Source organism: Crocodylus siamensis, chromosome 3, assembly GCF_052110815.1.
Source record: "Crocodylus siamensis isolate JL-2025a chromosome 3, ASM5211081v1, whole genome shotgun sequence".
Lineage (NCBI taxonomy): Eukaryota > Metazoa > Chordata > Crocodylia > Crocodylidae > Crocodylus > Crocodylus siamensis.
In genome coordinates, this window is record NC_143397.1 from 67,784,104 (window position 1) to 67,802,305 (window position 18,202).

An 18,202-nucleotide genomic window follows, 5' to 3' on the forward strand; every position below is an offset into this window, starting at 1 on the left:
TTCATCTTACTAGTGAAGAAGCATGTTCTCTCCCAGCAGAAGGAAGCATTTTGCAATGTGTTTTTTCTACAAGGTAAATACTGTTTTTTCAGTTGTGAATTTTCCTCATGGAACTCCTCTTTAAGTGAAAGCTGAAATGTTGAGGACTCATTAAGAAGCAGCCAATTTAATCCCCTGCTCAGCACAAATATGTTTTGTTCAGTAGAGTTCAGTCAAGGCATCCAGGCTTATAAAATGGCCTGATAATGGGCTTTGAGGGGTTGTTTACATAAGGGATTTTAGAGAAAGGAGAAAACAGAGAGGCTCTTCAGGAAGAGTTTTATATGGGGGAAATAGGAAACGTATGTGTGGACTTTGATTCCTGGTTCCAACACAGAAATGGAATAACTCCTAAACAATAAGAACAGCAGCCATTTAAGTGAAAAACCCTCCTCTTCCAACTAATGGTAGAACCCTTCCTTTCAAACCAATTGTTTAACCTACACTCTTGACAGCTTGGAGAGAATAGCAATAGAGAAAGCAAATGATAATGTCATTATTCTGACTTTTGATTAGAATCACTTGAAAAGACTGCTATAGGTCTTGTTCTTACTGGAGAATAAGAATGTGTGTGGTCTAACTTATGCTGATTTCAGCCTTCTTATTTTGCTATAATGCATATAACATGCCACTCATTTCCTGAAGCTGAGCTGGCCATTGCAGTATTCCAGTTGCTTTTTATTGGATCATACGAGTCCAGTATTTTAGAATGGACTGTCATTACAACTCCATATTTTAAAGTATGGCACTCAGCTAGCATTGCTATTTAAGATACTAAACTATAACTCATTTCCACTGTATTAATCAAACTCTTGTAACATTTGGCCAGAATCTGGAATGGGCTTCCAAGAGAGTTGGTATTATCACCTAACTTGGAGGTCTTCAAGAGGAGGCTTGATAGTCACCTGGCTGGGGTCGTCTGACCTCGGTCTTCTTTCCTGCCAGGAGCAGGGGTTGGACATGATGATCCATTGTGGTCACTTCTGACTCTACGATCTATGAATCTAGGAAAGAAAAACAAGAAACATGTTTTGTGTCGTGTTCTGTACAGAAACTTTAATTCCAAACTCTGAAGGATTTGAATGCATTTTGTTATTAACCTAAAGAAATGTGGGTTTGAATTGTTCAAATAAATTTGAACATAGTACACTGCATTTGTAGATACTCTCCAATAAATAACTGTCCACTTGGCAGGAAGACACATAGACCAAATGCTGTAATTCCCACAAGGAAGCATAACTCTGTTATGAAGTATTTACAACAGTGAGCTTGGAAGTCCAACAATAGATGTTATTGTTAATAGGTTGTTTATACTGTCTTTTATTGGCTGATTCATTCTTAATGCTAATAGTCTGAGTCACCTAATAGTCAAATGAAAATCAGTGCTTGAAGTTGTTTTAAATTTTTTTCAGGTAACATAATGATCATTTTGTCATAATTGATTAAATAGAACATGTAGTGATAAGCACAAACTTGCAAGGTGCAGGGGTCTTTGAGACTTAGTTGAACTTTTCCCTTCCCATGACCCTCCAATAATTTTTATCTCCGTTTTTTCTCAGGATCCTAAAAGTTTCCCTATGTCTCCATTAGCCTGGACCTTCTTGAGGAATTAAGTTATTGCCCAACTTGTGTTCATCCAATAGGTCACCCTCCCTAGAAATATTCCCATTCTTTGAAAGGGCCTTGCAGTTAAAACAATCCTGCTGTTAGGCCCTGTTTGACAAGTAATACAAATTGTGTACATTCTAGATCCATAGCTCTTACTCAGCAATGGAGATTGACAATTGTGGGGTAGAGAGTTGAACTCCAGGGAAGCAATGGTCAGAAAATTCAGATTGCTATGAAAGGGAATGTGCTTTTAGGTTTATATATATTTATATATAAATATATATTTAGGTTTATATAGATATATATATATATATATATATATATCTATATAAACCTAAAAGCACATATGTATATACATGTATATACATTTATATGTATGTACGTGTGTGTGTGTGTGCGTGTGTATACACACACACACACACACAACATTTCTTGTCCTTTGCTATATAGTTGGCACGTAGGCTACATACAGACATTCAGGGTGATTAGGGGAGGTTAATTTAAAATGGCCACCTCATGTAAAGTAAGTTGGGATGGGGAGGGCTAGTTGGGGGGCTTAGGCAGATTACAGGGGCAAACAGGCTCTGGGGTAGGATCGGGGAGGGCAGGCAGGGACAGTGGGAGGAATCAGTTGGAACAGAGTGTAGGCAGAGTCTTTAGGTGGGACTGAGGGAGCAGACAGAGTCTACAGGGGGGGATCAGGAGATTGGGGTGGTAGGTAGGGTCTGTGGAGAGGTTGGTGGGCTCTGGGAGGGTTTCATGGGATTGGGGGGGGGGGGCTTGGGAGGTTGTGGGAGCTCTCTCCACCACCCCTAAGACCAAAAGCAATTTTTAGCCCCCAAAACAAACAACCCCCTCCCACAGTGAACCAACCCCCCAAACCTGCTCACCTCTCCCCCCACGCTGACTTGCTTCCTTGGCTTAAGGCACTGCTGAATACCAGTAAAATGAGCACTGGGAGCAGCTTGTGGGATGGGGGCTTTGGCAAGCTTGGGATGGGGAGGGAGCTGACCAGTCTGCTGGGGGAAGTTGTCCATCTGAGGGTGGGGGCAGCTCAGGGAGGAGGTAGGAAAAACACAGTCCCAGGGCTGTGGCCAGTAGCTGGCTTTTCTCAGCCCTGGAGCTGCACTGGGAACTGTACAGAAGTTCAGGACGGTTAGATTAGTCTGAAAATGGCCAACCCCATCTAAATTAGACCACCTTGTGGGTAGGGTTAATTTAAATCAGGTCTGCTTTTTTCAACCAATCCAATTATCCTTTTGTACAGTTCAGACTTAGATCAACCTAACTAGGGATCTAAGTGTAAGGGCTGCACCTGGGCAAACTATATTAGATCAGATGGACATTTTTAACATGATCTAGCCTGCCCCTAACCTCCCTGAATGTCTGTATGCACCCTTAGCAAAGAAAGGGAAGTTTTCTGCATTTAAATGTCTTGAGCAGAAGTGGAAAAAGTTATTTCTCTGACATAGAGCCATCACTACAAAACCAGCTAGCTGCCAGTGTAGCTTTGCTATAGTAGCTAGCCCCAAATGTTTGAATTTCATTTCTAGGTCCATTAGTTTTTAATGCCTTTTTCCCAAGGCTGTTTCACAGTTTCACATTGCACAGTGACTAGAAAACTCTGGAAAATAACCCTTTTGATACATAAAATAAAAGCACTATGGCATTTCTGTATGTCTATGGATATACAAGTACCTGCTAGTCTCAAAAATTACTAACTTTTCAACCTTATACTTTAATTATCAGAATATAAGATGTAACAATACAATAGAAGTTTAGAGATGATGAACTCCAAATGCTAAACTTTTTCACTAGTATTCACCAGTAGGCTGGATACTACAAAATGTTGCCCATAAAGATGTGTTCCTATAAATATCACAGATTTGCTCTGATGGGATACACAATGCCCTTATATTCGCGCTACACCTTTTGTACAAGGAAATCGAGCTATTAAGAATCTTTGTAGAATGAGAAAGTGTCACAAATTTCCTTGGAAAATTCAGCCTTATATTTGTGCCAGAAGTGTTAGTAAAACTCTTTGTAGGGCTAACAGCAGAAAGAACATTGCATCGCTCTGGTGATATTTTGTTGTGTTTTTCTTTATGATGGCACACGGATTTCCAAGAGATCATGCCCCAGTTTGATGGGTACTTGTGTATTCATGCAATAAAATAGTAACTGAAAGAGCTTACAATCTAAATTAAATTTGCCTGTAGTATGAGCATTAGGCCTATATTCTGATTAGACACATTGAAAGGCATAAGTGATAAATTTTGTCCAAGCAGTACAATCAGCCAATTGCAAAAAAGGAAGTTCTTGAAGCAAATACTCTGTAAGTCCCAGGTTAAATGATATCCTTGTAAGACATTAAGAGGGGGAAAATCTTGATCAAGAAATATCTTTCTGCTATGGCTTTGCTTTAGTGATTTTTTTTCATGTTGTATTGTGTATATAGTTAACGGAAAGGATGCTAGTTAAGCAGAAGGGTGCCTAAAACTGCCCATGAGAGTCCTTATTATGTGGTGGGTTTTTTTAAATTAAAAAAAATCAAGGAATAAAAGTTACCAAATAAGTTTGAAGTTTCACATAACTTTCCTTGAATTTAGAAAGACTTGCATGTAAAATATATGTATATATTGAGGAGAGAATATACAAAAACAATAAGAAACGCAAGAAGCCTAGTGTTTAAACATGCTGAGAGCTGAATTCTTGAAGACAAATAGGCTGGCCCTGAGCTTGGAATTTGTTGCCTCTTATGTTGGTCCAGAATCTGACTCTGAGGCTATTAGCAGAGGGAAGGGTCATATTATTAAGACCAGAAGTTTAGCAGTTAAAAGACACAGAGTGAATTTTTGCCACTTCCTTAGACTTTCTACATATTTTTGAATAAGTCATATAACTTCTCTGTGCTTGATTTCCTCTTTTGTTGTGAAATTTAGCCTCATTCATGTTTGTAGGCTCTGAGATCCTCTGTCAAGTATGACAATGCTACAGTGAGTTATTGTTAAATATTTGATTGCAACACAAATTGTTTTATTTGATCTGGTTTCTCATGGCAAATGCTGGTGATAGTTACTGAATATTTTCTAAACACATCACTTTGGTTCAATAATCTAAATTATTAAGTTAATAAAGTGGAAGTCTAGGTTGGGAATTAAGCATATTTGCAGGTTTTACCAGTCAGTCTTATTCTTAAGTAACTCTGTAAAGGCAACATAATCTAGCTCTATATTTTGTTTGTACATTCCATGTCCTGACTAGAACATCTGTTGGATTTATAAATAAACCTTTCATATTGGGAGCTGAAGGTCTAGCTGGGTTTTTATCTTGTTATATGACATCCCCACTCTCTTCCAACCATACCATAGGAAGGTAAATAAAAGATATCACCCAAAGAAATCTTTGCCTCCCACCGTGGACCATCACAGTTACAACATCACTCTTACACTACCATCTGCATTAATAAAACTTGTCTTGAACAAGATTGCATAAGCACATTTCATGAAAGAATTGCCCCTGTATTTAGAACCTAGTTTCAAATTCTGTTGGTGGTATGTAACTCACAAGGGAATCCTGCCCACCCTAACATAGCTGGGTTGGATGTGCTCTGGTAACAAAAGTAAAAATTCGGATTTATTTTTATTCCTAAGACTCCATTTCCACAACACTACCTTAAAGAATCAAATTTTACTTTCAGGAAACTGAGTTTGAAAACTGAGTTCAAGAAGGGATATGAATTATAAGGTAGTATGTACAGAAGTACACAAGGCAGCTGTACTTCTAATCTATCCAGGAATATGAAATGAATCCAAACTGAACAAATATTAGGTTGCGTGTTTATCTTGGAACCCAATTGACATTTTAATTTTTTATTTAATTGCCCCAAGAGAACTTTGCTAAATTTATAGTTCATTATCCCATACTCGTGGTTATATAGTGAATTCTCTTGCTCTCCCAGAGAAGTGGTATAATCCAAAATGTATTGCTAATTTTATTCTTTGTTTTCACTGTGAATTTAGAGTGCAAATTTAGAAATATACCTACTTGAAAATTTAATGTTAAAGGTTTAATCTAGTTTTTCAGTAACACATCCTGTATTTTTTTTCCTTACACAGAATCATCTTCATATGCCAGAATGATGTCTGGATTTTCAAATTCGTTACATCTGTGGTTGTGAACTTGTCTGCCAGTCAACCCTGAATCAGAAATGCATGGAAGGATGGTGTCATGGAGATAAAAAGTAATTCAGAGGAAAATATTTGTTTAAATGTTACATATGCAAAAATGATTAAAATAAAATCTTAGGTCAGCATGAATAGTCAAGGTTTCCTGTATTTTCCTGAGATGAGGCATGTAGTGTTTCTAGCACAATTTACTTAAAAAATAATCAAGCCACAGTCAGGCTTTCTGCTCCCAGGAGAATTTCTCTCACGGAAATACAGCGAATAACGAGAAAGTCTAGGGGTGGCATAATGCTCCACTGTGCAGGATTACCCTAAACATTATTGTTTGCTTGTGACCTGGAAAGAACTGGAAAATATGTAGGAATGACAAAGTCAGACCCTGGAAAAGAAAGGAGAAACTAGTATTGTTCTCTAGCAACCACTTTGGCCATTTAAAGAGTGCATGGTCTCATAAAGAATTTTTTTTTTTTTTTTTTTTTTTACATTTTATTAGAAAACAAGCAATATCAAACAGATTTAAAAAGGACCCCACCTGAGGCCTCACAAAGGGAATACAAATACAGTGTCAAGAAATTACATAGTAAGTCTCCTTCATTTATTCTCAGTTAGAGGAAAGAAGTTTGACTACTGTTGTGATAGGCAACCAGTCTGGCTCAGAAGTTAGAGCTTGAGTTGTAGGGCAAGAGATGTCTGTCATATTCGTAATGATGTGTGGTTTTAGATAAGCCACCAAGTTAAAGTTGGATAGCTGTAAGCATGTAAGTCAGTGGAGTATACATTTTAATTTTTATCTCTTCCTCATATTCTCCTTGGAGTGATAGAAGTCTCTATAGCTATAGAAATTCAAAATAGTATTATTTAAGAGAGGCATAAAGATAAACATAGGAGGGAGAAAAATCTGTCTCTCTGAGGAAATGCAGTCATGAGTCCAAAACACAAGGCCAAGAAAAAGGGATGATTCACATCTCCTCAACCTGACACTCCTCACATATACATGTAAATACCAAAAGCTGACTATAAGACCCTAAGAGATTAAATACATAGTAGCTGCAGAATACAATAGCGTTGGGAAATTTCATGAATTCACTACATTTTATGAATTAACTACATAACCCAGGAATGAAGTTAAAACTTCCTAATAACATAGAACTATGTGAAGCTCAGTAGTTTGAATTTAAAGGGCTTCGTGCAAACTCATTATTTATTTATTTTTACTTCTCATAGTTTCACACTGCTTAAGTTACAGTTTCAGATTTCTATCATAAAATAATTTGGCAGGTATAATTATGGGTTGAACATTTGTTATGGCCTTTCTTTTTTGTATGGTATTTGAAAGTATGGCATAATAGTAAGGTTATTCTTGCTAAATCTCTTGTTGCCAACTTTTGCGAAAGACATTAATTACTGATATCTCATTTAATTTCTTTCAAACAAACAGCAAAATAAACCAACCCAAAACAAAACAAGAAAGCACAGAAAAAGCAAATCAAAACCACTTGAACTGGAAGATCAACTGGATACAGTATTAAAGCATCTGCTGTGTTCAGCTCAGGGAAGTGAAGTCAACAAAAGTGAGCATCACACTAAACAAAAGACCTTCTCAGTTTCTCAAGTCCCCCTGTGTAAAGTAGAGAGAGAGCATTCATGGAACATTGTATTCTTAATGGAAACAACTGGAAAGAAAAAGAATTTGAGCAAAAATAATAAAACTCTGCCAAGTGCTGGAGAGGCCCCCGCTAATATTTCTACCATCCTGCCTTCAAAACAGGTTGCAACAACCAGTACGTCAAATCTTCCCACAGTTTTGCCAGCAATAGTAAGTGCAGATTCCACAGTAAAAACAGGCACTGGGAAGAGGAGACCAGGCACAGTAATATTATCAAAACGGTCAAGTACTTCAAGCATGTCTCAGAGTCAGCTGAAACGACCAGTCATTCCACCAAGGAGACCTGGCTTTAAGGTGTGCTATATCTGTGGGAGAGAATTTGGGTCACAATCTCTGGACATCCATGAGCCCAAATGCTTGGAGAAGTGGCATATTGAAAATGAGAAATTACCAAAGCATCTCAGAAGACCAGCACCCAGTAAACCTCAGGCTCTAACTGGTGGTTCCTATGATATTAATGCCGCAAATGAATCAGCATACCAAAGTGCTCAGGCCCAGCTCATGCCTTGTCATAACTGTGGACGCAGTTTCCTTCCTGACCGTCTCTCTGTGCACCAAAGGAGTTGCAAACCAAAGGACGATGGTCTGGGTCCTTCATCCTCCAATAACACTAGATCTGTGAGAGGTCCTAGCTCTGGCCTTGCAGCACACAACAATCAATCTAGTAAAGGTGAACAAAAAGGTGGGGCTGCACCAGGCATACCAGACAAGGTAAACTATTAAACATCTGATCTGTGATTCTTTTGATAATAGATACCTGAGATATTATAGATTTCATAGACATTAGGGCTGGAAGGGACCTCGGGAGATCAATCGAGTCCAGCCCCCTGCCCAAAGGGCAGGAAGTCAGCTGGGGTCATAGGATCCCAGCAAGATAAGCATCCAATTTACTCTTGAAGGTGTTCAATGTAGGCGCTTGAACCACCTCCGCTGGCAGACTGTTCCAGACCTTGGGGGCTCGGACAGTAAAGAAATTCTTCCTTCTGTCCAGCCTGAAACGGTCTTGCAGGAGTTTGTGACCGTTCGACCTCGTCATCCCATGGGGCGCACTGGTGAACAGATGTTCCCCCAGATCCTGGTGGTCACCCCTGATAAACTTGTAGGTGGCCATCAGATCACCCCTGAGCCTGCGCTTTTCCAGGCTAAAGAGTCCCATGGCGCTCAGCCTGTCATCATAAGATCTGTTTTCCTGACCTCTGATCATGCGCGTGGCTCTCCTCTGGACTCTCTCAAGCTTCTCCACATCCTTTTTGAATTGTGGAGCCCAAAACTGGACGCAGTACTCCAGCTGCGGCCTCACCAAGGCCGAGTACAAGGGGAGAATGACGTCCCGGGATTTGCTCGAGAAGCATCTATGGATGCACGCCAGCATTTTGGTCGCTTTACTAGCTGCAGCATCGCATTGAAGGCTCATGTTCATCTTGTGGTCAATGATGACCCCCAAGTCTTTTTCTTCTGTAGTGCTAACCAACGTAGCACTGCCGAGCCTATAAGGGTGCTGCAGGTTTTTCCTCCCAAGGTGGAGAACCTTGCATTTTTCGGTGTTAAACACCATGAGGTTCTCATCTGCTCATTTGCTGAGCTTGTCCAGGTCAGCCTGGATCACCCGCCTATCTTCTGGCATGGATGCTTTGCCCCAAAGTTTGGTGTCATCAGCGAACTTGGCCAGTCCACTCCTAACTCCAATGTCCACATCGTTAATGAATATGTTGAACAGTATGGGTCCCAGGACAGAGCCTTGAGGGACCCCACTGGTCACAGGGCACCACGATGAGTGACTGCCATCAATCACAACCCTCTGGGTCCGACCACGAAGCCAATTTCCCAGCCAGCGGATCGTGGTGGAGCCAAAGCCACAACTGGGCAGTTTGGCCAAGAGGTGATCATGGGATACCAGATCAAAGGCTTTTTTGAAGTCAAGATATATGACGTCAATCTCTTCTCCCTTGTCCAGGTGATAGGTCACCTGGTCATAGAAGGAAATGAGATTGGTCAAACAAGACCTACCCGCAACAAACCCATGCTGGCTGTCCCTTAGAATGTTAGCCTGGGCCAGTCCCTCAAGGATGGCCTCCTTAATAAACTTTTCTAAGATCTTCCCCAGGATAGAAGTCAGGCTAATGGGCCTGTAGTTAGCTGGATCCACTCTCCTCCCTTTCTTGAAGATCGGCACCACATTGGCCTTCTTCCAGTCTTCGGGCACTACACCAGAGCGCCAGGAGTTTTCAAAGATCCGTGCCAGGGGCTGGGCTATGACGCTCGCCAGCTCCTTGAGTACCCTGGGGTGCAGGTTGTCAGGGCCAGCTGACTTGAAGGTATCCAGCTTCTCAAGGTGTTCCTTCACGAGGTCAGCATTGATGGAGGGTAGGGGATCCCCCTCACCCAGATTTCCCTGTCCCATAGCAGGCATGGGCATCCCGTGTGACTGATGAAAGACTGACGCAAAGTACCTATTTAATAGGTTGGCTTTTTCCTGGGCGTCAGTTGTCAGTTGCCCCATCTGGTTTAGCAGGAGTCCAACGTTGCCCTTGCTTTTCCTCCGGCTCCCCACGTATCTGAAAAAGGACTTTTTGTTGTCCTTGATGCCTGAAGCTAGTTGGAGTTCAGTTGCAGCCTTGGCTTTCCTGGTTTGCTCCCTGCAGGACCGGACCAGCGTGGAGTAATCCTCCTTGGAGGTGAATCCCGTCCTCCATCCTTTGTAGGCTTTCCTTTTTAGCCACAGTAGGTGCGCTAGGTCTCTGGAGAGCCAGGGGGGCTGCTGTGCCTTCTTGCTGCCTTTCCTCCGTGTTGGAATAGATTTAGCTTGTGCACTGAGGATCGCTTTCTTGAGAAGCGATCACTCTTCTTGAACTCCCAACTCCCTGTCGTCATGGTCCCTGAGGGCCTGGCTGACTAGCCTCTTGAGCTTGTCAAAGTCGGCTTTTCTGAAGTCAGTCAGCAACACAGAAGTCCTTGACTTGCCAGCTTTACGGTGGCTGGTGAAGGTGATCAGCTCGTGGTCGCTGTCACCCAACTTCCCATCAATCACTAGGTCGCCGATTAGGTCGTCCCCCGTAGCCAGTACCAGGTCAAGCAGCACTTTGCCTCTCGTTGGCCCATAGACTTCTTGAGTCAGGTAGAGGTCATCCACGCATGAGAGAAAGCTTTGCGCCCGCTCAGATTTAGCTGAGTGATCTTCCCACGAGATGTCCGGGTAATTGAAGTCATAAATTCTCATCACACCCTAATTTCAAAGCCATCTGCTTTAAAAAAGGTCTTTTTGCTGCAGATGCTTCCCAGACGAGCCATGAGCGGAGAGGAATATTGTGTGCATATGGGAAATCACAGAATTTTCAATCCTTTTTCTTCCTCTTTTCATCTTTCCTGTTAAAACGAGACATCTAAGTTCCCACTTCCTACTTTTCTGTGGGGAACCACAAGAGGCCAGTATCTGTTAGGATTCTATTGTGCTACTTTAAGATGGATTTGCATTTTCTAACATGTTTAAACAAACAGACATCAGATTTTTTTTATTCAATTAACGTGAACCATAATGTTTCCTTATCCTTTAATCATTTCAGCTGTTTTACATTTTTTTTAAATGTTATACTTAACCATGGAACTCTGTGTTAATTCACTGGAGCTTGTATGTTCAAAGCCAGCAACTCGGAGCATAACAAACAAATAAGTACACAGATTGCACAGTTTTTCCACTGCAATTGATGCAGGAAACAAGATTGACAGGGCCAATTCCTATTAGCAAAACCCTACATGAACACTGATAAAATAGCTAGGATTCTTTGTTTGTTGTGAGTGCATTTCTGCATCCTCTAAGGTTTGACTTAAAAAAATAAGAGTTAGACTTGTTGGTTCATGGTGAGGCATCTAAATAAAGGACCTAATCCTTCATGGGACTTGGTTTCCTAAATGCTTCCCTCATTTCTGAAAGTATGATTTAGCAGTCTTACAGACTAGAACCAAATGGACCTGGTGAATACATACACAAGATTTACATGGAAGTTAGGCATCTAAGTCAAAACAATCACCCCTTCTAGCAGCTGCAAAATTGCAGAGGTGCCTAGACTCATTAGTCACCTACATTCTGGACTGAAAAATCTTTTGGAACCTAGCCTTGGGCTACTGTGAATGCTCAAAAGTGGTTCATGTGTTGGTCACCCAGGTATACAACTGCCATCTCTGTTTGCTGTTACCTGAAGTCAGCCTAAGTTCTCCTATTTCCTGGGTGAGTTCTCTATGTGGCAACTGGGCAAAAGGTGGGCAGCAACATCACCATTGCCAACCATATTCAAGACTGGGGAAAAAAGTTTCAGTGCTTCATAATGAACTCAACTTAGCTGTGCTGTCAAATGGATCAACACATCTAATCAGGGCACTCTGAATCTTGAGATTATAGAAGTTTCTCCTTTGCAGCCCTAAGTCAGACACCTGGACTAAGTACAGACAGTCAAAAAGCCCAAGGCTGAATTGATTCAGTCTTTTCAGGTTAGTCTAAGCTGCAAAGATTGAACCAATAAGCAAATCAACAGATACTGACTTTTGATTCAGAAATTGCAGCCTCATGCCTGCAGTGGCTCAGGCCAGAAGCCAGAGGGCACTAGAGCATGGCCCCAAGGTCTCTGTGATTTTCAGTCCAGAATCACAACACCAGGAATCTGCAAATTTACTCATTACTTCCTCTTCTTGCTTCCAGGTGCCTCTGGGATTTGTACTCTACAGTTACAGTCAGTGACATGGGTGACTGGTGCCTCCTGGGCCAATCTCATTGCCTGGTGGGGTGGGAGTCTCCTGCGACCAATCTTGCTGACACAAAAGCACCAGCGGTGCTCCCAAAAGTGGCAGTGGTGCTTCTCTTGGTGCCCCCACTCCCCAGCGGGAGCTCTCAGGCTGGGCACCAGCACTCCCGCCTGACCCTCTACCCATCATCTAACCAGGAAGTGCTGGCTGTCAGGGGGTGCACCAACGCTCTCAGGGGATACCTGTGCACCCCCGAACACCTCCTACGCATCACCACTGGTCAGCAGTAAGATTCACAGGGCAGGGCAGGGCAGGGCAAGGCAGCTCTGTACTTGGGGGAAGAGAAGTTTAACTCTCCTCCCTGACCCCAGAACCCAGCCAGATTTTGCCAGGAGGGCAGGGGGAAGGGTAGAAAAGGGAGCCAGCCCTAACTGCTAGAGAGCAGAGAGGTGGGACTAGCCCTGCTTTCTGGAACAGATAGCCCAGCCCAGGTCTGCAAAATGCTGGGGGACTCTGATTTAACTTGAACCAGGAAGGGGTGTGGGACAGAAGTTTCATAAACTTGTTTGACCTAAATCAGTTAAGTCTGATACTACTTTCAACCAGGTTTATCTTAAACCCATTTCAGCTATTTTAACTATTCTGTTACAGGTTTAAACCAGTTTCTGATCATTTAAACTGGTTTATGTGTCACTTCTGTCCCTAGTCCTAGGTGTCACGGAGTGGGACCTGGGAGCGGCCTTGAAGCTCCCTAGCGCCCCCTGCCGTGTCAATTAAGGTGATCCAGCACCCTTGACTCGCATGCCACGTCTTTGATCTTCTGAGTTCAGTTATAGGAGGCTGCCTACTTGCACCATTGACACCGCGCCGATGTTACCTCCGTTCCTAGTGAGGTGCTCTCACCCCAGCCTTATGGGCAATGCGTGCCTCCTGCCTCCCCTTCAGCATGCCCCAAGCCTTGCAGCTGTTCCTGGATGTTCTTGGGTCCTTGCCCTTCGGCGCCCCTCTCTGGCACCCCTGGGCTTGTCTCACACCTGGTGCCCCTTCTCTGGCGCCCCTGGGCTTGCTGGCCCTCTTGGACCCGCTGGCAATACTCTTCCAATCAGGCTCAGACTGCCTGAGCCTTACCCCCTTGACCCTTCGGGATCCTCTCTAGTCCACACCCCACTGGGTGTCTGATGGTTACTTGCGCCCGTTCCTGGGGCCTGTGCGCGCTCCTCGCGCCCATTGCCCCCTCTGGGGCCTATGCCGTGCCTCTCGTGCCCGTTGCCCCCCTTTTGGGGCCTGTGCCGCACCTCTCGCGCTCCCTCGCCCTCTCTGGGGCCTGTGCCGCGCCTCTCATGCTTGTTGCCCCCCTCTGGGGCCTGTGCCATGCCTCTCGCGCTCCCTCACCCTCTCTGGGGCCTGTGCCGTGCGTCTCGCGCTCATTGCCCCCTCAGGGGCCTCAATCTCTCGCTTCCCGCACTGCACGCCCTCTCGGGTTGGGGCCTCAACCCCTATACACCGAGCACCTCTACGGCGCTCGCTGGCCGTGCCCACTGTGGCACTAGAGTCCCCAGCACTATGGAGCCCTCTGGGACTTTCTCCTGGTCCTACACCTGGTTGGGGCTCAGGTGGCTGCAGCCGTGCCTGGCCCCCAGGACCACTGTCTCAGTCCCTTGCCCTACTAGGGCTTCTCTCTCATCTCACCCCACAGGGCGGGGGTCAACACCCCTCAACACGCGCCCCACTGGCGCAAACAGCTGTGCCCGCCCGGCACCGCTAGCTGTGCCCCGCTGGGCACCAGGAACCCCCAGATTATTAGGGAGCTCCCGTGAGGCCTCCTCACACCCTTACAGCCTCACCCGGTCCTCCGGTTTGACCATAACAAAACTATGAGCCAAGCAGCTGCAACACAAACAAGAAGCCTACCGGCTTATAACACAACACTCACTCAGCTCCTTAATCACAGTCTCTTATAGGGTTCACTTGCCCGCATCATTGCAGCCGGTCAGGGTGGTCAGGCCACAACCATCGACTTAGGCTGCTCAGCTTCCCCGCAGAGCTCCTGCTCCTGCAGCAGCCAGAAGGGAACTGCTTCTCTGGCTCCGGCCTGGGCTGTTTATAAGGCCTGGCCCTGCTCCCTTCAGGTCACCTGACCTGCCTGGTTGCCCCAGCAACCGGCACCTGGGCGGCCTTAAAGTGTAGCAGCTGCCCTTATTTCCTCCAAGACACGGGGCACCCAAGTGTCCCCGTGACACTAGGGTCTAGATTCATAGAAAATTAGGGCTGGAATGGATGTCAGGAGGTCATCTAGTCAAACCCTCTGCTCAAAACAGGAACATTCCCACCTAGATCATCCCAGCCAAGCTTTATCTACCCAGGTCTTAAAAATTTCCAAGGATGGAGATTCCACAACCTCTCTGGATAGTCTGTTGCCGTGCTTTATTACTCTCCTAGTGAGAAAATTTAGGTAAAACTTCCCTTGCCACAACTTGAGACCATTGCTCCTTGCTTTGTCATCCATCACCACTAACAACAGCCTACCTCCATCCTCTTTGGAACCGCCCTTCAGGTAGCTGAAGGCTGCTATGAAGTCCTTCCTCAGTCTTCCCTTCTCCAAACTAAATAAGCCCAGTTGTATCAGCCTCTCCTTATATGTTCCCCAGTCTATAACCATCTTGGTTGCCCTCTCTCCAATTTGTCCATATCCTTTCTCGCGGGGAAGGTAAGGGGGGCAAAACTGGACACAGTACTCCAGATGTGGCCTCACCAGTGCCAAACAGAAGGGAATAATCACTTCCCTCAATCTGCGGGCAATGCTTCTAATGCAGCCTAGTATGCTGTTAGCCTTCTTGGCAACAAGGGCACACTGTTATCTCATATTCAGCTTAACTCCCAGGTCCTTTTCTGCAGACACACTCCATTTCCTACTGGTTTGCTGTAGGCACTTCCCCACTGAGTACCTTGGTATTCTGGCTCACCTTTATGTCTCCCTGTTCACTGTATAGAATGTCTAGGCACTTAATTGATTGAATCACACTCCTGAAGTGAGGCACCTAAGTGGGGCACCTACAAGGCTGACTTGGACTGACCCTAGATCATTTAGGCCTGCAAATGGAGCAACATTTAATAGCCTTTAAAATCAGAGCTTAACCTTAGGCCCTGTGTTGCAAGAGCATTTCCTTAATTTGTGGGGGTGTTGTGAGGACATAAGTATATTGATTGTGAGATGCTCAGATATTGTACTAATTGGGGCCAATTAAGATCATAAGTTTCATTGGTGTATCAGGCCCATTTCACAACACCGTTTCTCTTTATCATGATCAAGTGGCATAAGACATATAAATAATGCAAATATTACATTGTATGTATTGAAAAGAGAAAAGTATGCATCCTCATTGTATTCCATTCAACTTGTAGCTTGTATCATTCTGAAATGCAGTGTAACTGTACAATTAAAGATGCTATTACAATACATATGAGTGAAGAATGTTAAGTTTGCGCTTGGACATTACTATATATTTGTAAAGAAAAAAGAAAGGATAGGTGTTTTTTAATATCAGAAAAGAATAGCTGTATTTCAGTTCTGTAGGGGGAAAAATTGTTTAAAGTATAATGTGGTACAGAAAGTGAACATCTCACTCTCTTGTTCAGCAGATTACTTGTGTTGACTTGACATAAGTTATTACTGCTTTTGTACTCCTGGGAGCATTGTAGAACGAATGGAGCCAAAATGAAGTGAAGTGGATTATTTTCTTTCTTGGCACCACCACTAACAGCATTGCTTAGTTTGGTCAGTTAGAGCTGTTCAACCCCAGTGGCATTAGCTGGGGTAGTACAGTGTATAGGTAGGACTAACTGTAGTTTATTCTGTAGAACCTTGTTATTAGTGACGAAACACACATGCATGCCCACAGAGCCCACTTACATTTTCAAACATGAGGCTGAATTCTAGCCATTGGAAAATAAAATCTTGTATTTGTAAATTGAGAACCTTCAACACAGAGATTTTGAAAGGCAATGAAAGTATTTTTAAATTTATGGAGCCATTATTCTATATATAAATCTGCACTTGAGAAGCATAGATGGGAATGGATCAATTTAGAAAGCAGAGCATGGATGTGCTAGGTGACATCAAGATAGCAAAAAGATTGCAAAAGAAATATATCATCTACAGAGCTGGCCTTTCAAGCAAGTTCTTTTGTTCACCTAACCAGTTCCTCTTCAGTTTGCTACCAAGGGGCATGTGTATACATGCAATTAATGCAAACCAATAAACTCTGGAGAACAATATGTGCCTAAATATATGCCAGAGAGCAATAAATTCTGAAACAATAAACTCCGGAGTTTATTGCCATTTGAACTTGTGCCCAGGACTGCAGCACATTGAGCCAGGTTAGATTAGCCCTGGCTGGCAGCAGGCCCCTTCAGCTCACCCTGCTGCAGAAGGGCTGGCTGGGGCATTCAGCATGGAGCTAGCTGGTCAGCAACCACTAAAGCATCCTCATGCCCCAGCCAGCTGCGTCACTGTCTACACATGTTCTGCTGGTGCAAAGTTTTTTACTCTGCAGCAGGACAGTACTTGTAATTTACGTGCAAAGTAAATTAGTTTACTCCAGCCTAACAGGGGCACACATGTAGACACCAAGATAGTTAATGCAAAGCTAATTAATCTACTGCACAGTAAACATCTTGGGTAGATATGACCAGTGAAAAATATATTAGGAGTAAATAAATTATGGCTGATTATATAATATCAAACTCCTTTGCTCCCAGGAGGATGAGTGTTGGGCAGGCAGCAAGAGTAGTTTGGCAAATACAATATATAGTCAGTATACTGTGTTAATTCAAGGGACTGCATCCAAGCATGTCCGCTTGGGGGAATGCTGCTTTAGGGCATGTCTTTGGGGTAGAAAGAAGGGGGAGATGAAGAGAACAACACCAGGTTTTAGTGACATTCTTGGTAAGGAGAATTATTCTAGAGAGCCTACTAGTATAAGGATGGGGGTGGGCAAGTGGGGCACAAGGCAGAGGCTCTGCCTAAAGTTGAGGAGGAGAGCATGCAAGAATAAAGCAGGGGACATCTCATGGTCTCACTATCTGTTCCCCTTGCTCTCTACCTTCTGCATCTTCCCTGCAGCTTCCAGCTCCATATTTAGTAGGGTAGAATCAGAGCAACAGCAGTAGCAGATGGGTGTGTGTATAAGAGAGAGAGAGAGATTCTGGGAAATGGAATTTCTGCTGCTGGGAGAAGATGTCACCTCATTTTTTGCCACTGAAAACCAGTGTTACTTTGGTTACTTGGCATGCATGTTGGTGGCAAAAAAGAGGGACCATCTCCCCCAGCAGCAGCAAACCTCCAGACACTTATTCGTTGCCACCACTGCTCCGCTTTCCCCAGTGCTGGAACCTCCAGAGCTGAAGGCACTGCAAGAAAACTGGAGAGTGGTAAGAAGCAACTGCCCAGGGTGCAGTACTGGCCAGTTATGCCTCTATATTTTAGTTCTGGGGCAAGCATTCATTTGAAGAATCTCAGGGCTTATGTAATTTTTACCCTAAAGTCACTGGTCAAAGGGAGCCTTTACAACTGCTGCTGCTATCTGAGGTTTAGTAATCCCTAGTTCCACACCTTCCCCCTGGCCAGGCCTCTTGTGCTGATAATCAGATCAGAGTGGCTATAGGAAGTCTTTGCTACCTAGAGATCTTCTTACTAGGGAACCCTGTAGCAGCTGATTAGTATAGCTCTATGGTTATACTTCGCAGCCCCAAAGTAGCACATAGAAACTAGGAGCAGATGATGTGAGCCACCATTCCTGTGCTAGTCCTGATTTTCTTCAGTCAGCATGTCTACACATTCATTAATGTGCTGTAACTACAGCGCATTAAGTTTAGTACCTGTAATAACAGATACTAAACAGGTAATAACTTAATGTGCCTGTGAGGGAGCGGCGGCTAGGGGCGGCCGTGAACCCCCTAGCACCCCCTA

General features: G+C 43.9%; 1 protein-coding gene and 1 long non-coding RNA gene across 2 annotated transcripts in view; one reads left to right on the forward strand and one right to left on the reverse strand.

Annotated features, from left to right (window-relative positions):
* The window catches only part of LOC149868363 (uncharacterized), a 56,182-nt gene that overhangs the window by 20,255 nt on the left and 17,725 nt on the right, over nt 1–18,202 (reverse strand). The window contains exon 2 of the long non-coding RNA XR_016441235.1: nt 945–1,043. This is a non-coding gene — a long non-coding RNA (uncharacterized LOC149868363). The remainder of the gene's footprint in view (nt 1–944; nt 1,044–18,202) is intronic.
* Nucleotides 1–18,202, forward strand: part of ZNF475 (zinc finger protein 475) — a 46,882-nt gene that overhangs the window by 9,303 nt on the left and 19,377 nt on the right. The window contains exons 2-3 of the mRNA XM_090038452.1: nt 5,766–5,890; nt 7,273–8,211. Of these exons, the coding sequence (XP_089894578.1) occupies nt 7,498–8,211 (714 nt within the window). The 5' untranslated portion in view covers nt 5,766–5,890; nt 7,273–7,497. The remainder of the gene's footprint in view (nt 1–5,765; nt 5,891–7,272; nt 8,212–18,202) is intronic.